We start from the raw sequence: 20,414 nt of genomic DNA on the forward strand, positions 1-20,414 counted from the left end.
ATGGCTTGAGATAGTGAGCAATAAAGCAATTTTTTTGTCACCTTATTTAAAATGGGTATTTGTTGCCAAGAGTTCTGCATGTGTTTATGATTACAGAACTTGAACAGGCACTGACAGTGCAAAGGCTGTTCACCTGAATAACTAAATTCTATTCGGAGACGCTATTTAAAACAGACCGTGTAAGTTATTAACCTAACAGCATTAGTACAATGCCTCGTGTTTGAAAGGATTCATTCTAGTTGGTAAATAGAGTGCATAAATTTAGAGTAGAAGAGATTTGGAGAATTTTTTTGAGAGTTGTTAAGACATGATGTGCCCTACCAGAACCAGAATCCATAATAGGTTTAAAGGGGAAATAGATAAATATATGAAAAAAGTTGAAAAGTTTTCAGGAAAGGGCAGGAGGATGGGACAAAGTGGATAGCTGTTTGAGAGTCAGTACAGGAGTGATGGGGTGAACAACCTCTTGTCTGTGGCACAAGATTCCGTGGTTCTGTTTGGGATGATTTCAGTGTTCAGTTTAGGAAAAGTTACTAAAACTGCTACAATAGCATTTTGCTGAAAAAATTAACTGCTACTGACAAGTACAGGAAAAAAGAAATGAATTTTAAACTTCTTATTTCACCTTTTGGAAAAGGAGTTCTGCTCCAGGATCTCTCTTTAAAGGTAATGAAGGTGAAAAGACATCAAGCGGCAGATTTTCAACTTGTCGCCCAGGCATAAAACTGGAGTGCACTTGAATTCAAGGGAAATCGTGTAGTTTCTATAATGGGTTGCCAATCCACAACAACAGTTTTACATTTGGGCGGCAAGTTGAAAGTCTACCCGTGGTATTTTTTCAGTCTATATTTGTTTTAAACTGCAAGCACGATGACGTTGTTAGTGGAACTGACTGGGAGGAGATACAAAAATTAACTGCAGTAGAGTTAATTTAACTTCAGTAAATTCAGTCACTAACTTTGGGTGCCTCAGTGATGATATGAGTACAGTTTTGTGTTAATTTACCCTATTTTCACTATCTGACATGAAAAATCCACCAAACCAGTAGCCCCACTGATCTCATTAGCTTTCACTTAATAAAAATTAATGGGACGTGATATTTGTTTAAAATTAATTTTATTTTTAAAATAATGTTGATGGCTTAATCCTTAAAATGCAATTTTTAAAATTAAAATTTTTCTCTGAAGGCACTAACTCATTCGGGATATGGTTCAACAAGTGCCAGGATCCAACTGGTACTTGGACCAAGTCGGCAATCCTCATGAGTGCACCTTGACTAAGAATCTTGCCAGGCAATTCAACCACAGGATATCACAATATCTATCCATGCATGATTTCTAGCAAAAGTCACTGGATAGCAATTGGGGTGAAAATACTGGCTTTTTTTCCCTCCTGGTTTTTTTCTTTTGCAATACCCCTACTGCTATCCAGACCAAGATCAGTTAATTCGTGTACAGTAAGGAGAAAATCTAGGACCTAGTCCATGGGGAGGGGCTTATTTTAATACTAGTGTATGTATTTATTATTGGGTTATTACTGTGTGAAGGAAAAATCATATTTCTTTGATTTTTTTTTAGCAACATGAAATCCTGTTGGAAAATAACCATCGTGCGGGGTTTCTTATTGGTGATGGGGCTGGTGTTGGAAAGGGAAGAACTGTGGCAGGCATCATTTATGAAAATTACAAAAAGGGCAGAAAGAAATCTTTGTGGTAAGTATAAAGTAATTGCAGCAAGTGTGCAAAAGTGACCTGTTACATTTTTTTAAATAAAAATTTGAATGAATTCTGGAAACTAATACCTTAAAACACCCCCTATTATACAGTTATTTTGATTTAAGTTCTAAAAGTTAAATCAATGTGTTAATCATTCCCTTGCTCTTACAAAACCTAAAAATATGAACATATGCTGTATATACTGTATTACCAAAACCAATACCTCTCCAGTCAGAAAGGGGTTCATTTTGGAAAAAGTATATCTGTTTTATGGCATGTAAATCATTGCCCCATTCTTTCACCTTAACATTTCACTGGGAGAGTATTTTATAGGCTTGAACAGCACACTCCAAACCTGCAACCTCTACCACCTAGAAGGCAAGGGCAGCAGACGCACGGGAATACCACCACCTGCAAGTTCCCCTCCGAGCCATACACCATCCTGACTTGGAACTCTATTGCTGTTCCTTCACTGTCACTGGGTCAGAAATCTTAAACTCCCGCCCTAACAGCACTATGGTTCTACCTACATTAGATTGGCTGCAGTGCTTCAAGAAGGCGGCTCACCATCACCTTCTCGGGGGCAATTAGGGATGAGCAAGAAATGCTGGCCCTACCGGCGACGCTCACATCCCATGAAAGAATATGCTTAGACATGTTGTGATCTAACTGAATGGTGGAATAGGCTCGAGGGGCTGAATGTCCACCTTCTGTTTCTATGTATCCTGTGTCTGGAAATGGTGTTTGTGATACCTATACGTGCATGAGAAATAAAGTAATAAAATATTGAATAGCAAATGTAGTTTACAAACAAAATTGAAACTAATTCAAATGTATTGTTGAAATGCAAGGCAAATGATGTGTTAATCAGATTCAATATTATGTTATAGGTTTAGTGTCTCCAATGATCTGAAATATGATGCTGAGCGTGATCTTAAAGATATTGATGCTGCACATATTCCAGTGCATGCTCTCAACAAGGTATGAAGAGCAATCTAACATATTTCTGCAGAATTAAAAGTAATACTAAATTACAATTCCATGTGTTGTTTTGAATTATCAGAATATTGAGGAAGTTATTTATCATTAGAAATAGGCTTTTTCACTTCACATGCAAAGTATTTAAAAAAATTAATCTTTCTCCCCATTGTTCACCCTTGACGCACACAATGGCCTGGACTTTGTTGAGGTCCCAACCTCTGGATCCATGGGGTGGAGGGGGGGAGGCGGCGCTGGAAGTTTGTCCCCGCCCACTGCCCCACCCGCCCCGGCTGGATGACTGGACCCGGCTTTACATATTGTTATGATAGAAGTGGAGGAGTGCACTGTCTTTTCTTGTCCTACTTCTCCAAAGGTCACAACATATATTTTTAAATGTTTATCCACTTACCCACAACACTTGAAGAAAAAAAGAGAAGATATGGAAGGATGTCAGTTGTCCCTTTTGGTCTGGCATCCGGATATTAATAGTGTAGGGGAAGGGGTGACCTCTGCACTTTGATCGGTTTGGGGGGGATGGGGGGAGAGGTCAGGTCTTGCAGATACGTTGGGGGGGGGGGGGCCAGAGGGCAACTATTACATTTAATTGTTATTGGAGGGGGAGGGGCAATAGCTTATTTTGCAATGTATTGGGGTGGGTAGCACCTGTGCACAGGCAGCTGCCAGCGTCACAGAGCCCACCCCCTGCATGTGATTTTGGGGGGGGGGGGGAGGGGTGCTCGAATGGCATATTATATTGGGCCACGGGGGCATGGTAGCGCATGGTCTGCATGTGCAGGCCGCCATTTTTTCCACCTGCTGCCGCTCTTGGCAGCGGGAGTAGAAAATTCAGCCCAATGGGTGGTAATTTTAACTGAACCCACCTAGCACCTGTTTCGCCCCATGCGTGATTTTATTTCCCTTGATCACAATAGAAAGTGAAATTTGATGGTGTCTCAATTTTCCACCAGACAGGATAAATTAAAATTGCCTCCTCCATATATGTGCTGGCTGAAAGGGCAGAAAGACAGCCTGCAGTGCTTGACCTGACCACCAACAGGTTTAGAAGATCAACCAGCGTAATTTGACCTCTGATTTATCTTCTCTCTCTGTGGTATGCACTTAATTAAACAGAAGATGCCTATTGTTGTAAAGTAGATTATATTGTGACATCCTGTTGAACTACAAGAAAGTCCCCAGCGATTTAACATCCGCAGCACTTAAAGCAGCCAGAAGCACTGCACAAAGAACAGCCAGGCGCTGTGCAAACAACTACTGGCAACACCTATGCAGTCATATTCAGCTGGCCTCAGACACCGGAAACATCAGAGGAATGTATGATGGCATGAAGAGAGCTCTTGGGCCAACCATCAAGAAGATCGCCCCCCTCAAATCTAAATCAGGGGACATAATCACTGACCAACACAAACAAATAGACCGCTGGGTTGAGCACTACTTAGAACTGTACTCCAGGGAGAATGCTGTCACTGAGACTGCCCTCAATGCAGCCCAGCCTCTACCAGTCATGGATGAGCTGGACATACAGCCAACCAAATCGGAACTCAGTGATGCCATTGATTCTCTAGCCAATGGAAAAGCCCCTGGGAAGGACAGCATTACCCCTGAAATAATCAAGAGTGCCAAGCCTGCTATACTCTCAGCATTACATGAACTGCTTTGCCTGTGCTGGGACGAAGGAGCAGTACCCCAGGACATGTGCGATGCCAATATCATCACCCTCTATAAAAACAAAGGTGACTGTGGTGACTGCAACAACTACCGTGGAATCTCCCTGCTCAGCATAGTGGGGAAAGTCTTTGCTCGAGTCGCTCTGAACAGGCTCCAGAAGCTGGCCGAGCACGTCTACCCTGAGGCACAGTGTGGCTTTCGTGCACAGAGATCAACCGTTGACATGCTGTTCTCCCTTCGTCAGATACAGGAGAAATGTCGTGAACAACAGATGCCCCTCTACATTGCTTTCATTGACCTCACCAAAGCCTTTGACCTCGTCAGCAGACGTGGTCTCTTCAGACTACTAGAAAAGATTGGATGCCCACCAAAGCTCACCTCATTCCATGACAATATGAAAGGCACAATTCAACATGGTGGCTCCTCATCAGAGCCCTTTCCTATCCTGAGTGGCGTGAAACAGGGCTGTGTTCTCGCACCCACTCTTTTTGGGATTTTCTTCTCCCTGCTGCTTTCACATGCATTCAAGTCCTCTGAAGAAGGAATTTTCCTCCACACAAGATCAGGGGGCAGGTTGTTCAACCTTGCCCGTCTAAGAGCGAAGTCCAAAGTACGGAAAGTCCTCATCAGGGAACTGCTCTTTGCTGACGATGCTGCTTTAACATCTCACACTGAAGAGTGCCTGCAGAGTCTCATCGACAGGTTTGCGGCTGCCTGCAATGAATTTGGCCTAACCATCAGCCTCAAGAAAACGAACATCATGGGGCAGGACGTCAGAAATGCTCCATCCATCAATATTGGCGACCACGCTCTGGAAGTGGTTCAAGAGTTCACCTATCACCAGTAACCTGTCTCTAGATGCAGAAATCAACAAGCGCATGGGAAAGGCTTCCACTGCTATGTCCAGACTGGCCAAGAGAGTGTGGGAAAATGGCGCACTGACATGGAACACAAAAGTCCGAGTGTATCAGGCCTGTGTCCTCAGTACCTTGCTCTATGGCGGCGAGGCCTGGACAACGTATGTCAGCCAAGAGCGACGTCTCAATTGACTCCATCTTCGCTGCCTCCGGAGAATACTTGGCATCAGGTGGCAGGACCGTATCTCCAACACAGAAGTCCTTGAGGCGGCCAACATCCCCAGCTTATACACACTACTGAGTCAGCGGCGCTTGAGATGGCTTGGCCATGTGAGCCGCATGGAAGATGGCAGGATCCCCAAAGACACATTGTACAGCGAGCTCGCCACTGGTATCAGACCCACCGGCCGTCCATGTCTCCACTTTAAAGACGTCTGCAAACGCGACATGAAATCCTGTGACATTGATCACAAATTGTGGGAGTCAGTTGCCAGCGTTCGCCAGAGCTGGCGGGCAGCCATAAAGACGGGGCTAAAATGTGGCGAGTCGAAGAGACTTAGTAGTTAGCAGGAAAAAAGACAGAGGCGCAAGGGGAGAGCCAACTATGCAACAGCCCCGACAAACAAATTTCTCTGCAGCACCTGTGGAAGAGTCTGTCACTCTAGAATTGGCCTTTGTAGCCATTCCAGGCGCTGCTTCACAAACCACTGACCACCTCCAGGCGCGTATCCATTGTCTCTCGAGATAAGGAGGCTAAAGAAGAAGACATTCATCACAGTGTCCTTTTTTAATTGGCAGAATGAGTGTCAGCAGAGGCTCAGTTGGTAGCATTTTTGTTTCTTGGCCATAAGGTTCTGGATTCAAATCCCACTTCACAGACCTATGCCCAAATGTTTAGGCTGCCATTCAAGTGTGGTGCTGAGGGGGTGCTGCACTGTTAGTGCCATTTTTTGGACGAGACATTAAACTGACGCTCTATCTGCTCTCAGATAGATGTAAAAGATCCCACAGCACTATTTTGAGAAAGAGCAAGGGAGGTAACCCTGGTGTCCTGGCCAGTGTTAATCTCTCATTCACCATTACTAACAACAGATTATCTGATTTTTATAACATTTTTGTTTGTGGGAGCTTGTTGTGCACATGTTGCCAGTGTGTTTCCTACATTTACAACAATGACCACTTCAAAAGTACTTAATTGGTTGTGAAGCACTTTGCGGTATCCTGAGGGCCTAAAAGGAACTATATAAATGCAAATCTATTTTTCTTCTATACATTACAATGTGCGTTTTTAATTGCTAACAGATAAAATACGGTGATACAGCTACTTCTGAAGGTGTTTTGTTTGCAACCTACTCTGCACTGATTGGTGAAAGTCAAGCTGGCGGTCAACACAGAACAAGGTTAAAACAGATTTTGGATTGGTGTGGAGAACAGTTTGATGGCGTTGTATCCTTTAATAGTTAAATTTCTGAGTAAGTTAATTATATTAAAGCAGTACATTATTGGCATGTTAAATAAACTTTCAATATAATTTGAAGTTACAATACTAGGAGAGTTCACAAAATCTTGGTCTGTCTTTCCAAAAAGATCAATAATCAAATTGAAATATGTTGCATGTACCATTATTAAAAATAAATGTGCATTTTTGTTCATTTGTCTTAAGTATTATAGTAGATTGTATACAATTCAAGAAGATTAGCAGTAATGATAATAGGGCAATCTTTCATGTTTCAAAGGCAGATGAATGTTAAGGTAGACTCTTGGCAAGGATTATTTGACATGTCCACATATATGATGGAATTACTTCGTATTTACCTGGCTGCAGGAAACAAAGCTGATCGGTTATGATTATTTGTTACTTTGGTGGGAGAGAGCTTCTTCAAGCAAAGTTCTTACAGTTTGGTTTTATCTTGGAAATAGATGGAAAGCTTCAGATTGGTTCGTGACAGGGAAGGATACTGATCTTTCAAATCCAATTGGTTAAAGAATTCTGTAGCCAAGAGCTGTGTATTATGGACAAATTGGTGCAAACTCTGAATTTCATCAGAACTTTTGGTTCCATCGGTGTCGAGGCAAACGCAAACTACTGTCAATGCTGTACCAGAAAGATGGTCAGTCATCTCATTGTGGGATCTTGCTGTGCAGAACAAATGCCTGTATACTTATATAATAGTAATCACTGCACTTCAGATAATTTCTCTGCAAGTGTTTTGAGGCTTTTCTAAGATGCATGAAAAGGTGCTAAATAAATGCAAATCCATTTTTCTTTCTGATCATGAAAATAATAATTCTTTAGGATCTTTTGGATTTTCCTTGACTGTTTTTGCTTCTTAGATTGTGTTTGATGAATGTCACAAAGCGAAAAATGTCTGTGTGAATGGCAGTACCAAATCCACCAAAACAGGCCTGGCTGTTCTAGAGCTACAAAATAAACTACCATTTGCAAGAGTTGTCTATGCTAGTGCTACAGGTATGGATATATTCCTTAAAAAACTTTTTTTTGTGTTAGGCACTGAATGCAATGTATTAGTGTAAATATGTTGTTAGTACATCAAGACTTTTCAGTATCATCTTTAATAATCTTTCCTAAAATAATTATATTATCTATGGGTTGGTATTTGCTCAATACTCTTAAAAAGATAAAACAATAATCCCACGCTGACGAGACTATCAATTGTTTGGAGTACTCGGTATTTACCAACATTGTACTATGTTTTACAGCACCAAAACTGAATACATTAAGGGGCAGAAATTCATTCATATAGCGCCGTTTGTAGCGCATACCCGTGTTATGCATATTTACAAATTTTCCCAGGCACAAGCTGTGCCACGGGCTGCTACCTGTACAGCTTTCTCCATTAATAACATTAAAGAATGTTGCATGGGCCTGCAGCACTGTCTTCCCCCAGGGAATTGATGTAGTCTTCATAGCGCCGCTGCAGAGCTACGCAAACAAATTTTTCCCTCAGGAATGTTAATTTTTAGTGAATACAAATTTACTCCCAAAATCAATTAAAATGGAGTAGTAAGTTAATTTATTTCAGCAAATTGACATTTATATAATCATTGGATATTTTTGTTTCTGTTGCTATTCATAATTAAATTGGCAGGGCTTTTTTTTACAGGAATTATTAACTACAGCATTGATAATACTGTGATTCTACTGCTAGCAACCTGTAAACGGTTATGGAGTACTTTTCAAAAGTGAGCTTCAAACATATTTTCCCCCCAAAAACGTGAAAAGTGGAGAATTGCTCCTCCTAATGAGCCAGAAAAAACTATTTTCGATTTGGACAGCCTGAAGAATGCTGCAGTTGTATGTTTACATCAAACAGCAGGCTGATTCACTTAACCAAGGCACCACATAGTACAGGGCTGAACTTTAATAGTGTGGCTCTTGGTAGCAACGGTAGCAGGTACTGTCGCTGGGAGAGCGAAATGTTGCACTGCAGCAACTCGCCAAGGCATCTTTGGCACCACCTTCCAAACCTGGGATCTCTACCACCTAGAAGAACAAGGACAGCAGATGCATGGAAACACCACCACCTGCAATTTCCCTTCCAAGTCTCACACCATCCTGACTTCAAACTATATTGCTGCTTCTGCATTGTCACTGGATCAAAATCCTGGAACTCACTCCCTAACAGTACTGTGGGTGTACCTACACCACATGGACTGCACTGGTTCAAGAAGATGGCTTACCACCACCTTCTCAAGGGCAATTAGGGATGGGCAATAAGTGCTAGCCTTGCCAACGACACTATCCCACATATGATTAAAAGAAAATTCTACATCTGGCTGTGTCATACCTGTTGTTAGAGTGCTGATACTGGGTGACAGAACTCTTGTTTAGTGCTTTCATCTCTCAAGATGGTTGGCAAAAATATTCAGAGGATAAAATTTAAAGAGGAACAATATTCATTCAATTTTTAAAAATTCTGTGTAAACCCAATATAGACATTACAGTTTCACCAGATTATTGATGCTAGTTGTAAGCAAATGGATTTTACCATTCAGTTAAATATTATCAAACATAAAATCTCTGCAAAGTATTAGTTTTGGCAAATTTGGAGCATTGTCCTTCTGAATTAGAAGGTTGCTGTTGAAGCTCCACCACAGACTTCACACAGTTTGGTTTGCCAGTTAAATGCATGCCTGAAGGAACGCTGCATTATCCTGGCTAAGATCAGCAAACTCAACAGAGACTATAAATTGGACCTGGAACTTGCTAAATTTGCAGGTTGTTCACCACAACAGGTGGTACCTTTATCCAGTAGGCAATTAAGAGCCATAATCTTTGTAACGAGGAAGAGCTTGGTGGCGAGTTGCTACTTCCTAATATTGTCATGTTTTTTGTACCATGACTTGTGTGTCACACAGATCAATGGTGTTACGACTGAGGTTGGAGAAATGCACTGTTTCACTTTTCCACAGGTCATAACATCTATTTAAATGTTTTACCCAGTTACTGATATGGCCAATTATGTACTTCATCTATTTTAGTTTCAGAATAAAAATCTGCCAACCACGTTTCTTTAATAAGCAACAAAAATATTGATTTATTATAAAGATGCAAAGCTTTAACACAGTTTGAAATATGAAAGTATAAATATATTCCCTTTTAAATAGCCAAACACACACACGCTAAATAACCAAGCACACACACACACACCGGTTAAAGGAAAAATAAAGAAGCTTTCTCTGCAGAGATCAACTTTTAAACAAAATACTTTGTCCAAGTTATTGTCACTTCTTGCAGAAAAAAGTTAAGATATGGAATATTCCAGCTGGCCTTTGGTCTAGCGTCCAGGTGCATATAGATGGCTGTCACGGGATCTTTCTGGAGCAGTTCTGCTCAGGACATTGAGGAGTAGTTTTACAAGCTTTTTGGGAGAATTATTCCGTCAGTGGTTTCAGCTATCACACTGGCTTCTCAGACAATTGTTCAAAACGGGTGGAAAAGAATGAGTTGGGTGATTTGCTCTCTTAGCAGGCTTACACCCCAATTCAGCAACCAACAATAACCCAAAAACGAAACCAAAGCTCCTGAGCCATAAACTCAGACATGTGACTTTCTCTAAGTCAAAACAGTTCCATGGTCCATAAGGTCCAGCTGTTTACTTAGTTAAGACATGTGACTTCCAGTAAGTGTTTGTTTTCAAACAAAGTCCCAAGTGTCCTTCCAGTGATGATTTTTTAAAAAAGAGTCCAGCATCTCCTCAGGTATTTTCCACCCTCTTTTAAACACAAGTCCTCAAAAAAAATATTAACAAGGGAAGCACCTTCATGAGCATGGAACAATTTTTTAAGCTCGTATGAAGCACATAAACATCAGCATAGACAAATTGAGCTGAATTTCCTTTTTCTGTGCTGTGAATTCTGTGTAATCCAGTTAAGCAGCAACCCACTGTTGTAATCATGTAAATGTAAATTTGATAAAGGAATGAAAGAAACCTCTCTAGTCACCAATGTTTACTAAGGCAATGAAAGTGTGAAATTTACATTTGTAAATGATCTGCATAATTTTTATAATGAATATGGTCATAGAATTGATTATTTTTTAATATACTTCAGGGCTGATACCTCATGATAAAGTTGCATTGACTGTTGGCACGAAATTTATAAGTCAAATGAAGCTTTTAGGAATTCACTTGTGTATTTTGTTCACTATTGCCAGAATTACAGTTTCTGAAAATGTTTGAATATTGATTACTTATCAAATTATTCTCCACTCCTTCAGCTTATGCCGTTAAACAATCTTGGCTTTATATATTCTTATGCGGTACAGGTTAGAGAAAACTGGCAACCTTTTACTTCATGGTTAGAATTTTAACAGCCCTTAGGAGATGTGGTGGGAGGGGTGGTAAAATAGCGGCAGAAGACATCGGGAAGGAAGCCCGATGTACTCCCGCCACTGCGGGATGTTACCAAAGGTGGGTATAGCAACAGCTCGTCCACCCAGAAAAGGGCAGCCAATTAATCCAATTAATTGGCCTATTGATGGCCACTCTGCCAGGTCGCCTGAATTTTATGAGCTTTAAAACAGCGTTTTTTTCTCCCCCCGGCCAAGTGGGGAGGCCGCCAGCTATATCAAGGTGGCCTCCCAGGAGCTACCCGGTGTGGTTGGGGTGGGTCCTTCCTTTCTGGAGGCTCCAAGGCCCATGGAGGCGGTTCACTGGCAGCCCCAGCTTTGCTGCTGGAGGGCTCAATGTAGAGGCTCCCGCTCCTCCTTGCAGCCCCAGCAGCAGCTGCCTCAATTGGGGCTGCAGAGCTGCTAGCCCTCTGATTGGGCTGGCAGCTTGGAGAGGCAGGCTACTGCCCTTCATTGGACAGCAGTCCCAGTGGCGGACTCTTAATTGGCTACCGCTAGTAAAAATCTGCAGTCTTGCCTTTTGCCTGCGTGGGCTCAGGACCCGCAATTCGTCCTGGCAGCAAGACCCACCATGTGCCGGTAAAATTGCAGCCCGTGTGTCTGGAATGTTTATTATTTGATAGTAAAATAGTTCTACTAACATTCCTTAAAATACTTTTTATTTTAAATATATAAAGGTGCCTCAGAACCGAAGAACATGGCTTACATGTGTCGTTTAGGCATTTGGGGAGAAGGCACACCCTTCCGCCAGTTTGAAGATTTCCTTCATGCTATTGAGAAACGGTGAGTCTAGACTTAAACCTTAAAGAATAGCATTAATTACTAAGAAACAACTATTGGTAATGATTGATTGATAAAAGCTTTAGAGGAGGTGTTAGTCCATTTAAAATAAAAGGGGGTAACACCTGGATCAGAATAATGGATAGAGGAAAGCTGTTGGAAGAAAAGAGAAACCTGGGTTGTTTGTGCACAAATCTTTGAAAGTGGCAGGACAGGATAACAAAGCAGTTAAGAAAACTTAATTGATCCTGGGCTTTATAAATAGAGGCATAGAGTACAAAAGCAGGTACATTATGCTAAACCTGTAGAAAACTCTGATTCAGCCTCATCTGACTTATTGCAGAGAACATAAAAACTGACTGTAAAAGCTTCTATAGATATGTGAAGTGAAAAAGATATGTGAAGGGAAAAAGATTAGTGAAAACAAATGTGAGTCTCTTAGAGTCAGAAATGGGGGAATTTATATTGGGGAAACAAAGAAATGGCAGACCAATTAAATACATATTTTGGTTCTGTCTTCACAAAGGAGGACACAAATTACCTCCCAGAAATGTTGGGGAACATAGGGTCCAGTGCAAAGGAGGAACTGTGTGAAATCAGTATTAGTAGGGAAATGGTGTTGGGGAAATTGACGGGATTGAAGGCCAATAAATCCCCAGGGCCTGATAATCTACATCCCAGAGTACTTAAGAAGTGGCCCTCGAAATAGTAGATGCATTGCTGGTCATTTTTCAAAATTCTATAGACCCTGGAATAGTTCCAACAGATTGGAGGATAGCTAATGTAACCCCACTATTTAAAAAAGAAGGTAGAGAGAAAACGGAATTCTCGACCGGTTAGCCTGACATCAGTAGTGGGGAAAATGCTAGAGTCCATTTATAAAAGATGTAATAGCAGAACATTTGGAAAACAATGATAGGATCGGACAAAGTCAGCATGGATTTACGAAAGGGAAATCATGCTTGACAAAACCTACTGGAATTTTTTGAGGATGTAACTAGTAGAATAGATAAGGGAGAACCAGTGGATGTAGTGTATTTGGACTTTCAGAAGGTTTTCGATAAGGTTCCATATAAGAGATTAGCATGCAAAATTAAAGCACATGGGATTGGGGGTAAGTTACTGATGTGGATAGAGAACTGGTTGGCAGACAGGAAACCAAGAGTAGGAATAAACAGGTCTTTTTCCGAATGGCGGGATGTGACTAGTGGGGTACTGCAAGGATCAGTGCTAGGACAGGGCGGCACAGTGGTTAGCACCACAGCCTCACAGCTCCAGCGACCCGGGTTCGGTTCTGGGTACAGCCTGTGTGAAGTTTGCAAGTTCTCCCTGTAACTGTGTGGGTTTCCTCCGGGTGCTCTGGTTTCCTCCCATGTGCCAAAGACTTGCAGGTTGACAGGTAAATTGGCCATTGTAAAAATTGCCCCTAGTGTAGGTAGGTGGTAGGAGAATTGAGGGAAGGTGGGGATGTGAGAGGTAAAAATGAGATTAATGTAGGATTAGTATAAATGGGTGGTTGATGGTCGGTGCGGATTCGGTGGGCCGAAGGGCCTGTTTCGGTGCTGCATCTCTCTATGACTCTATGACCCCAGCTAGTCACAATATATATTAATAGATGAGGGAATTAAATGTAATTTATCCAAATTTGCAGACGACACAAAGCTGGGTGGGAGTGTGAGCTGTGATGGGGTGCAGAGAAGCTCCAGTGTGATTTGGACAGGTTGAGTGAGTGGTCAAATACATGGCAGATGCAGTATAATGTGGATAACTGTAAGGTTATCCATTTTGTTGGCAAAAACAGAAAGGCAGATTGTTATCTGAACGGCGATAGATTGGGAAAGGGGGAGGTACAGTGAGACGCGGGTGTCCTTGTGCACCAGTCGCTGAAAGTAAGCCTGCAAATGCAGCAGGGAGTTAAGAAGGCAAATGGTATGTTGGCCTTCATAGTGAGAGGAATCGAGTACAGGAACAAGGATGTCTTGCTGCAGTTATACAAGGCCTTGGTGAGACCATATCTAGAGTATTGTGTGCAGTTTTGGTCTCCTTATCTGAGGAAGGATGTTCTTGCCATGGAGGGAGTGCAGCGAAGGTTCACCAGACTGATTCCTGGGATGGCAGGACTGACGTATGAAGAGAGATTGGGTGGATTAGGCTTGTATTTGCTAGAGTTTAGAAGAATGAGAGGGGATCTCATAGAAACCTACAAAATTCTAACAGGACTGGACAGACTAGATGCAGGAAGTATGTTCCCGATGGCGGGTAGTCCAGGACCAGTCTAAGGATAAGGGGTGTGCCATTTAGGACTGAGATGAGGAGGGATTTCTTCATCCAGAGAGTGGTGAACCTGTGGAATTCTCTACCACAAAAAGCAGTTGAAGCCAAATCATTAAATATATTCAAGAAAGAGTTAGATATAGTTCTTAGGGCTAAAGGGATCAAGGGATACGCGGAGAAAGCGGGAACAGGGTGCTGAGTTTGGATGATCAGCCATGATCGTATTGAATGACGGTGCAGGCTCGAAGGGCCGAATGACCTGATCCTACGTTTCTATGTTCCATGTTTCTATGTGTTCACACTTTAGGAAGGATGTGAAGGCTTTGGAGAGGGTAGAGAAGAGATCTACTTGAATGGTTCCAGGAATGAGGTATTACAGTTACATGGATAGATTGGAGAAGCTGAGGTTATTGTTCACATAGCAGAGAAGGCTAGGGACAGATTTGATAGAGGTGTTTAAAATCATGAAAGGTTTAGATGGATTAAATACAGAGGAACAGTTTCCAGTGGCTGAAGGGTTGATGGCCTTAGGGCACAGATTTAAGGTAATTGGCAAAGAGGTAACATGAGGGACATCTTTTATGCAATGATTGGTTGAGATTTGGAATGGATTGCCTGATAGGGTGGTGGATACAGGTCCAACAGTAGCTTTCAAAAGGGAATTGGATAAATAATTGAGAAAAAAATTGCACGGATATTGGAAAAGTGGGACTAATTGAATGTACTTTTAAAGAGCTGGTGCGGTTTTGATGGGCCAAATGCTGCCTCCTGTGGTCTACTATTCAATGATCCTTTGAATGTCATATGAACAGGTTAAGAATTTGTCCCCTGATATCCGCAACAAACTTCAAGGCTCAACTTCTTCATTGTATACCAGGTGCATGACTTGTGATAGATCAGGCAAATTCCACACCAAATTTCATTCAATATTCTCTGAACAGTGTGGAAGAAGTGCAAAATTACAGTGCTGTGGGTTTTTTTTTAAAAATTGTTTTTTGGCGATAGCACAAGATGGGTGATAGAGAATCGACAGCCTGTTTTACACCCCAACTTATTTTCTTTTTGGGGAAGGGGAGGACCACCAATAAGGACAAGAGCAGCAATACTGTGTGAGCACCATCATCTCCAAGTTACACACCATCTTAACGCAGACATACATCATGATTCCATCATCATCTTTGAATTCTTTGCCTAATAACAGAGGGAGAGCAGCATCACCAGAGCTATAGCAGTTCAAGGGGAAGGGCCACCACTACCTAAAGACAAATAAGAAAAGGCAATAAACAACAGAAACTTGTATTTACATAACACCTTTAAAGTAGTAAACTATCCCAAGGCGCTTCACAGGATTGTTATCAAACAAAATTTGACTCCGAGCCACATAAGGAGATATTGGGACAAATGACCAAAAGCTTGGTCAACAAGTTAGATTTTAAGGAGCATCAAAAAGGAGAGAGAGAGAGAGGGGGATTAGGGAGGAACTACAGAGCTTAGGGTCTAGGCAGCTGAAGTTTCTTTGGCAGTGTCACCTATATCCTGAGCATAAATAGAATAAAATTCTCCTTTGTGATTTCACATTTGCCTGAATTAATTTGGCCATGTTGCTTGCTATGGAATCATAGAAAGTTTAAGGCACAGAAAGAGGCCAGTAGTCATTTCTTGCATACCATGTGATTTAGCATTTTAAATTTTCAGGAACCCATCCACACATCCTGATCTGCAATTGGAATTGAAATCATGATTATCCTGCTCCAAAGTTTTTAAGGGAAATTCAAACTTGCCACCATCCAGCACCACCTTATACTAAATTTCATGGTTGATTTGAAAATTGGAATTTTAAGAAAGAAATTGATGAAGTATTATAAATATCATACGAGCACATACTACTTGGGCCAAATGGCTGGTTTCTGTGCTATATTTTCTATGTAAATAAAAACAAAGTGCTGTAACGATAACACGTCAGGCAGCATCTGTAGACAGAAAAACAGAGTTTACATTTCAGATCGATGACCTTTCATTGGAACATCATATCAGTTGTTTAAATGCTCCTTTCTGCATATGTGTTCTGTTTGATGTGGGAGACAGCATGCTGGTGCAGTAGGGCAAATTTCCGAAGCACTGCAGCACGGTGATGAGATGCAGATTGACACCCTATATTTTGCACATTCTGTGTTACTTATTTAGCAGTGACATTCAGTGGGGAGAACCCTCTACTGATCTCTTGGGTGTTGTGGTTCTCATGATGGAGGAGTCTAGAGGAAAGAGTTTCCTAAAAATAAAAGTTATGGTTGTAAAGATGTGTGACAAACACATCTTGCTAAATAATAAAGAAGTACATTGGTACTTCTGGAAGAGTTTGATTATGTTATGAATTATGTCATGCAGTTCAATACCCTGTACTTTGCATAAGTTTACTCTGAATCATGGGCAAGTAAACAATTTACATTGGAAGTGACTGACTAACTGAAATTGCAGTCTTCATTGTACCAATTTACAGTCAATTCCATGCTATGTTTTTAAACTGAATTTTCAAATATTTAGTTACAATTATTGTACATTTCGATTGCAAGGTACTTGCATGAGTCTTATGCTAAAACATGAAGTTCCTTATTGTAGTTGTGGTAATGCTAGCAGCATTGCAGTTTGACAGTTTGGGGCAGTTCATTACAGGAGAAATTTTGGTTATATTACCTGCTGTTGTTGGATGTGATAGTTGACCTTGTCTGATTTGGGACAGGTCATTGCTGGGCTGCTTTCCCTCCATGGACGTAAGGGCTGGAAGGCTAGGAACAGATGAAGCACTTGAGGAATATAAAGACAGTAGGAAGGAACTTAAGCAAGGAGTTAGGAGGGCTAAAAGGGGTCATGAAAAATCATTGGCAAACAGGATTAAGGAAAATCCCAAGGCTTTTTATACATATATAAAGAGCAAGAGGGTAACCAGGGAAAGGGTTGGCCCACTCAAGGACAGAGATGGGAATCTATGTGTGGAGCCAGAGGAAATGGGCGAGGTGCTAAATGAGTACTTTGCATCAGTATTCACCAAAGAGAAGGACTTGGTGGATGATGAGCCTAGGAAAGGGAGTGCAGACAGTCTCAGTCATCTCATTATCAAAAAGGAGAAGGTGTTGGATGTCTTGCAAAACATTAAGGTAGATAAGTCCCCAGGGCCTGATGGGATCTACCCTAGAATACTGAGGGAGGCAAGGGAAGAAATTGCTGGGGCCATGACAGAAATCTTTGCATCCTCATTGGCTACAGGTGAGGTCCCAGAGGACTTGAGAATAGCCAATGTTGTGCCTTTGTTTAAGAAGGGTGACAAGGATAATCCAGGAAATTATAGGCCGGTGAGCCTTACATCAATGGTAGGGAAACTGTTAGAGAGGATTATACGGGACAGGATTTACTCCCATTTGGAAACAAACAAACTTATTAGCGAGAGACAGCATGGTTTTGTGAAGGGGAGGTCGTGTCTTACTAATTTGATTGAGTTTTTTGAGGAAGTGACGAAGATGATTGATGAAGGAAGGGCGGTGGATGTTATCTATATGGACTTTAGTAAAGCCTTTGACAAGGTCCCGCATGGCAGACTGGTACAAAAGGTGAAGTCACATGGGATCAGAGGTGAGCTGGCAAGATGGATACAGAACTGGCTCGGTCATAGAAGACAGAGGGTATCAGTGGATGTGTGTTTTTCTGAATGGAGGGATGTGACTAGTGGTGTTCCGCAGGGATCAGTGCTGGGACCTTTGCTGTTTGTAGTATATATAAATGATTTGGAAGAAAATATAGCTGGTCTGATTAGTAGGTTTGCGGACGACATAAAGGTTGGTGGAGTTGAGGATAATGATGAGGATTGTCAGAGGATACAGCAGGATATAGATCGGTTGGAGACTTGGGCAGAGAAATGGCAGATGGAGTTTAATCTGGACAAATGTGAGGTAATGCATTTTGGAAGGTCTAATGCAGGTGGGAGGTATACAGTAAATGGCAGAACCCTTAGGAGTATTGACAGGCAGAGAGATCTGGGCGTACAGGTCCACAGGTCACTGAAAGTGGCAACGCAGGTGGATAAGGTAGTCAAGAAGGTATATGGCATGCTTGCCTCCATCGGTCGGGGCATAGAGTAAAAATTGGCAAGTCATGTTGCAGCTGTACAGAACCTTAGTTAGGCCACACTTAGAATATTGCGTGCCACACTACCAGAAGGACGTGGAGGCTTTGGAGAGGGTACAGAGGAGGTTTACTAGGATGTTGCCTGGTCTGGAGGGCACTGGCTATGAGGAGAGGTTGGAAAAACTCGGATTGTTTTCACTGGAACGACGGAGATGGAGGGGCGACATGATAGAGGTTTACAAAGCAATGAGCGGCATGGACAGAGTGGATAGTCAGAAGCTTTTTCCCAGAATGGAAGAGTCAGTTACTAGGGGACATAGGTTTAAGGTGCGAGGAGCAAAGTTTAGAGAGGATGTGCCTGGAACTTGCTGCCAGGGGAGGTGGTGGAAGCAGACACGATAGCAATGTTTAAGAGACATCTTGACAAATATATGAATAGGAAAGGAATAGAGGGATGTGGGCCCCGGAAGTGCAGAAGGTGTTAGTTTCGGCAGGCATCAAGATCGGCGCAGGCTTGGAGGGCCGAATGGCCTATTCCTGTGCTGTACTGTTCTTTGTTCTTTGACGTGACTTGGACTGGCGACATGGAGAAGGAAGCTTGTGCATACAGGAAGTTGGTAAAGTACCAGATCTGAGACGTGTGGGGGGGAGAAAAAGTGATTTAATAATACAGCCATATTGATAGGCGAGGATCAGATGGCAGAAAGCAAAAAGACATTTTTTCAGAATGTTGAAGGGTGGGTAGTTAGTGTTCGACAAGAGACCGTGTTGGTTTGGACTTAGTTTCTTAATAGATAAATGATCTGGACTTGGGAATTGAGAGAACAATATCAAAAATTGCTAATGACATCAAATTATTGTCATTGCGAGTTGTAGCATACATTAAGAAAGGCTACAGGCTGACTTAGGCCAGTGGGATTGTCCAATGCAGCTCAGTATAGAAGAATGTGAATACATTTTGGAAGTAGGAAGAGGAAATACATATTAAATAGTTAGATTTTAAATGGAATAGAGAAGCAATAGTTCCATGATAAGTATTGTGTAGAGTTTGAAGCATCCCATTATAGGAAGGATATAAAAGTACCAGAAAAGGGTCAGTGTAGATACAGTAGGATGTTACCAGGAATGAGGAGTTACAGTTATGATAGATGTTGTATTATCGCTTTGAGTGATGTCCCTTTAAGAACTTAGTATGCTAATGAGCTAAGTGCCAGGATGTAGTCTTGTGACTAGAAGCTACGGGCACTCTGCACTGCAACACCCTGGACAAAGGTTCTGTATATAGTTTGCTGTTTCACCTGTGGTCTTCAAGCTCGTATCTTGTCTTTTAAAGAAAGCAATCATTGCTTTATCCCACTGCTGCCACCATGCCATGCATTTCTTTGTGCTATCTTAAGCAATACAATGAGGTGTGCGGATTCCAGTTTCTTGAAGATCTCTAGAAGGTTTATCGACAGCTAAAGTTAATACATACAATACAGAGCAAACTATAAACAGAACCTTTGTCCAGGGTGTTGCAGTGCAGAGTGCCCGTGGCTTCCAGTCACAAGTCTACATCCTGGTACTTAGCTCATCAACATACTAAATTCTTAAAGGGACATCACTCTTAAATCAATAATACAACAATAGATACTTGAGAAGTTACAGATTTTTTCACTAAAGATATTGAATGGTGATAGAAGTTTTCAAGATTATGAAGAGTTATGATGAGGTGAATAGTGATAATTTGTGTCTATTGGTCGATGAAACATTAACAAGAACCTATAAATTTATCACCTCAAAAGGAATTAAAGGGAAAGTTGGGGAAAAAATGCCTTTAATAAAAAATGACTAGTATTTATACAGCACCTGTCATGACTTCAGGACATCCCAAAGAGCTTTAGAACTAATGAGGTACTTTCGGAGCAAGGAGAGTGGCATTAGGTTACGTGGCTTATGTCGGGAAAATACTTTGGTGAAAATACAGTGGTTGAGTGGCAAGTTTCCATGTTGTAACATTCTACAGTTCTATAAATGGGCTCCAGGCAATCCCATAATTGAAACTCCCTCCCTAACAGCACTGTGCGTGTACCTGCACCACATGAACTGCAGCGGTTCAAGAAGGCAGCTGACCACCACCTTCTCAAGGGCAATT

General features: G+C 41.7%; 1 protein-coding gene across 8 annotated transcripts in view; it reads left to right on the forward strand.

Moving 5' to 3' along the window:
* Window positions 1–20,414, forward strand: part of LOC137351631 (protein strawberry notch homolog 2-like) — a 182,503-nt gene that overhangs the window by 109,911 nt on the left and 52,178 nt on the right. For all 8 annotated transcript variants that reach the window (XM_068016261.1, XM_068016260.1, XM_068016263.1 and 5 more), the window contains 5 exons: window positions 1,578–1,711; window positions 2,605–2,695; window positions 6,541–6,684; window positions 7,573–7,708; window positions 11,788–11,893. In XM_068016261.1, the coding sequence (XP_067872362.1) occupies window positions 1,578–1,711; window positions 2,605–2,695; window positions 6,541–6,684; window positions 7,573–7,708; window positions 11,788–11,893 (611 nt within the window). The remainder of the gene's footprint in view (window positions 1–1,577; window positions 1,712–2,604; window positions 2,696–6,540; window positions 6,685–7,572; window positions 7,709–11,787; window positions 11,894–20,414) is intronic.

This window comes from Heterodontus francisci, chromosome 36 (assembly GCF_036365525.1).
Source record: "Heterodontus francisci isolate sHetFra1 chromosome 36, sHetFra1.hap1, whole genome shotgun sequence".
In the NCBI taxonomy this organism is placed as follows: Eukaryota; Metazoa; Chordata; class Chondrichthyes; order Heterodontiformes; family Heterodontidae; genus Heterodontus; species Heterodontus francisci.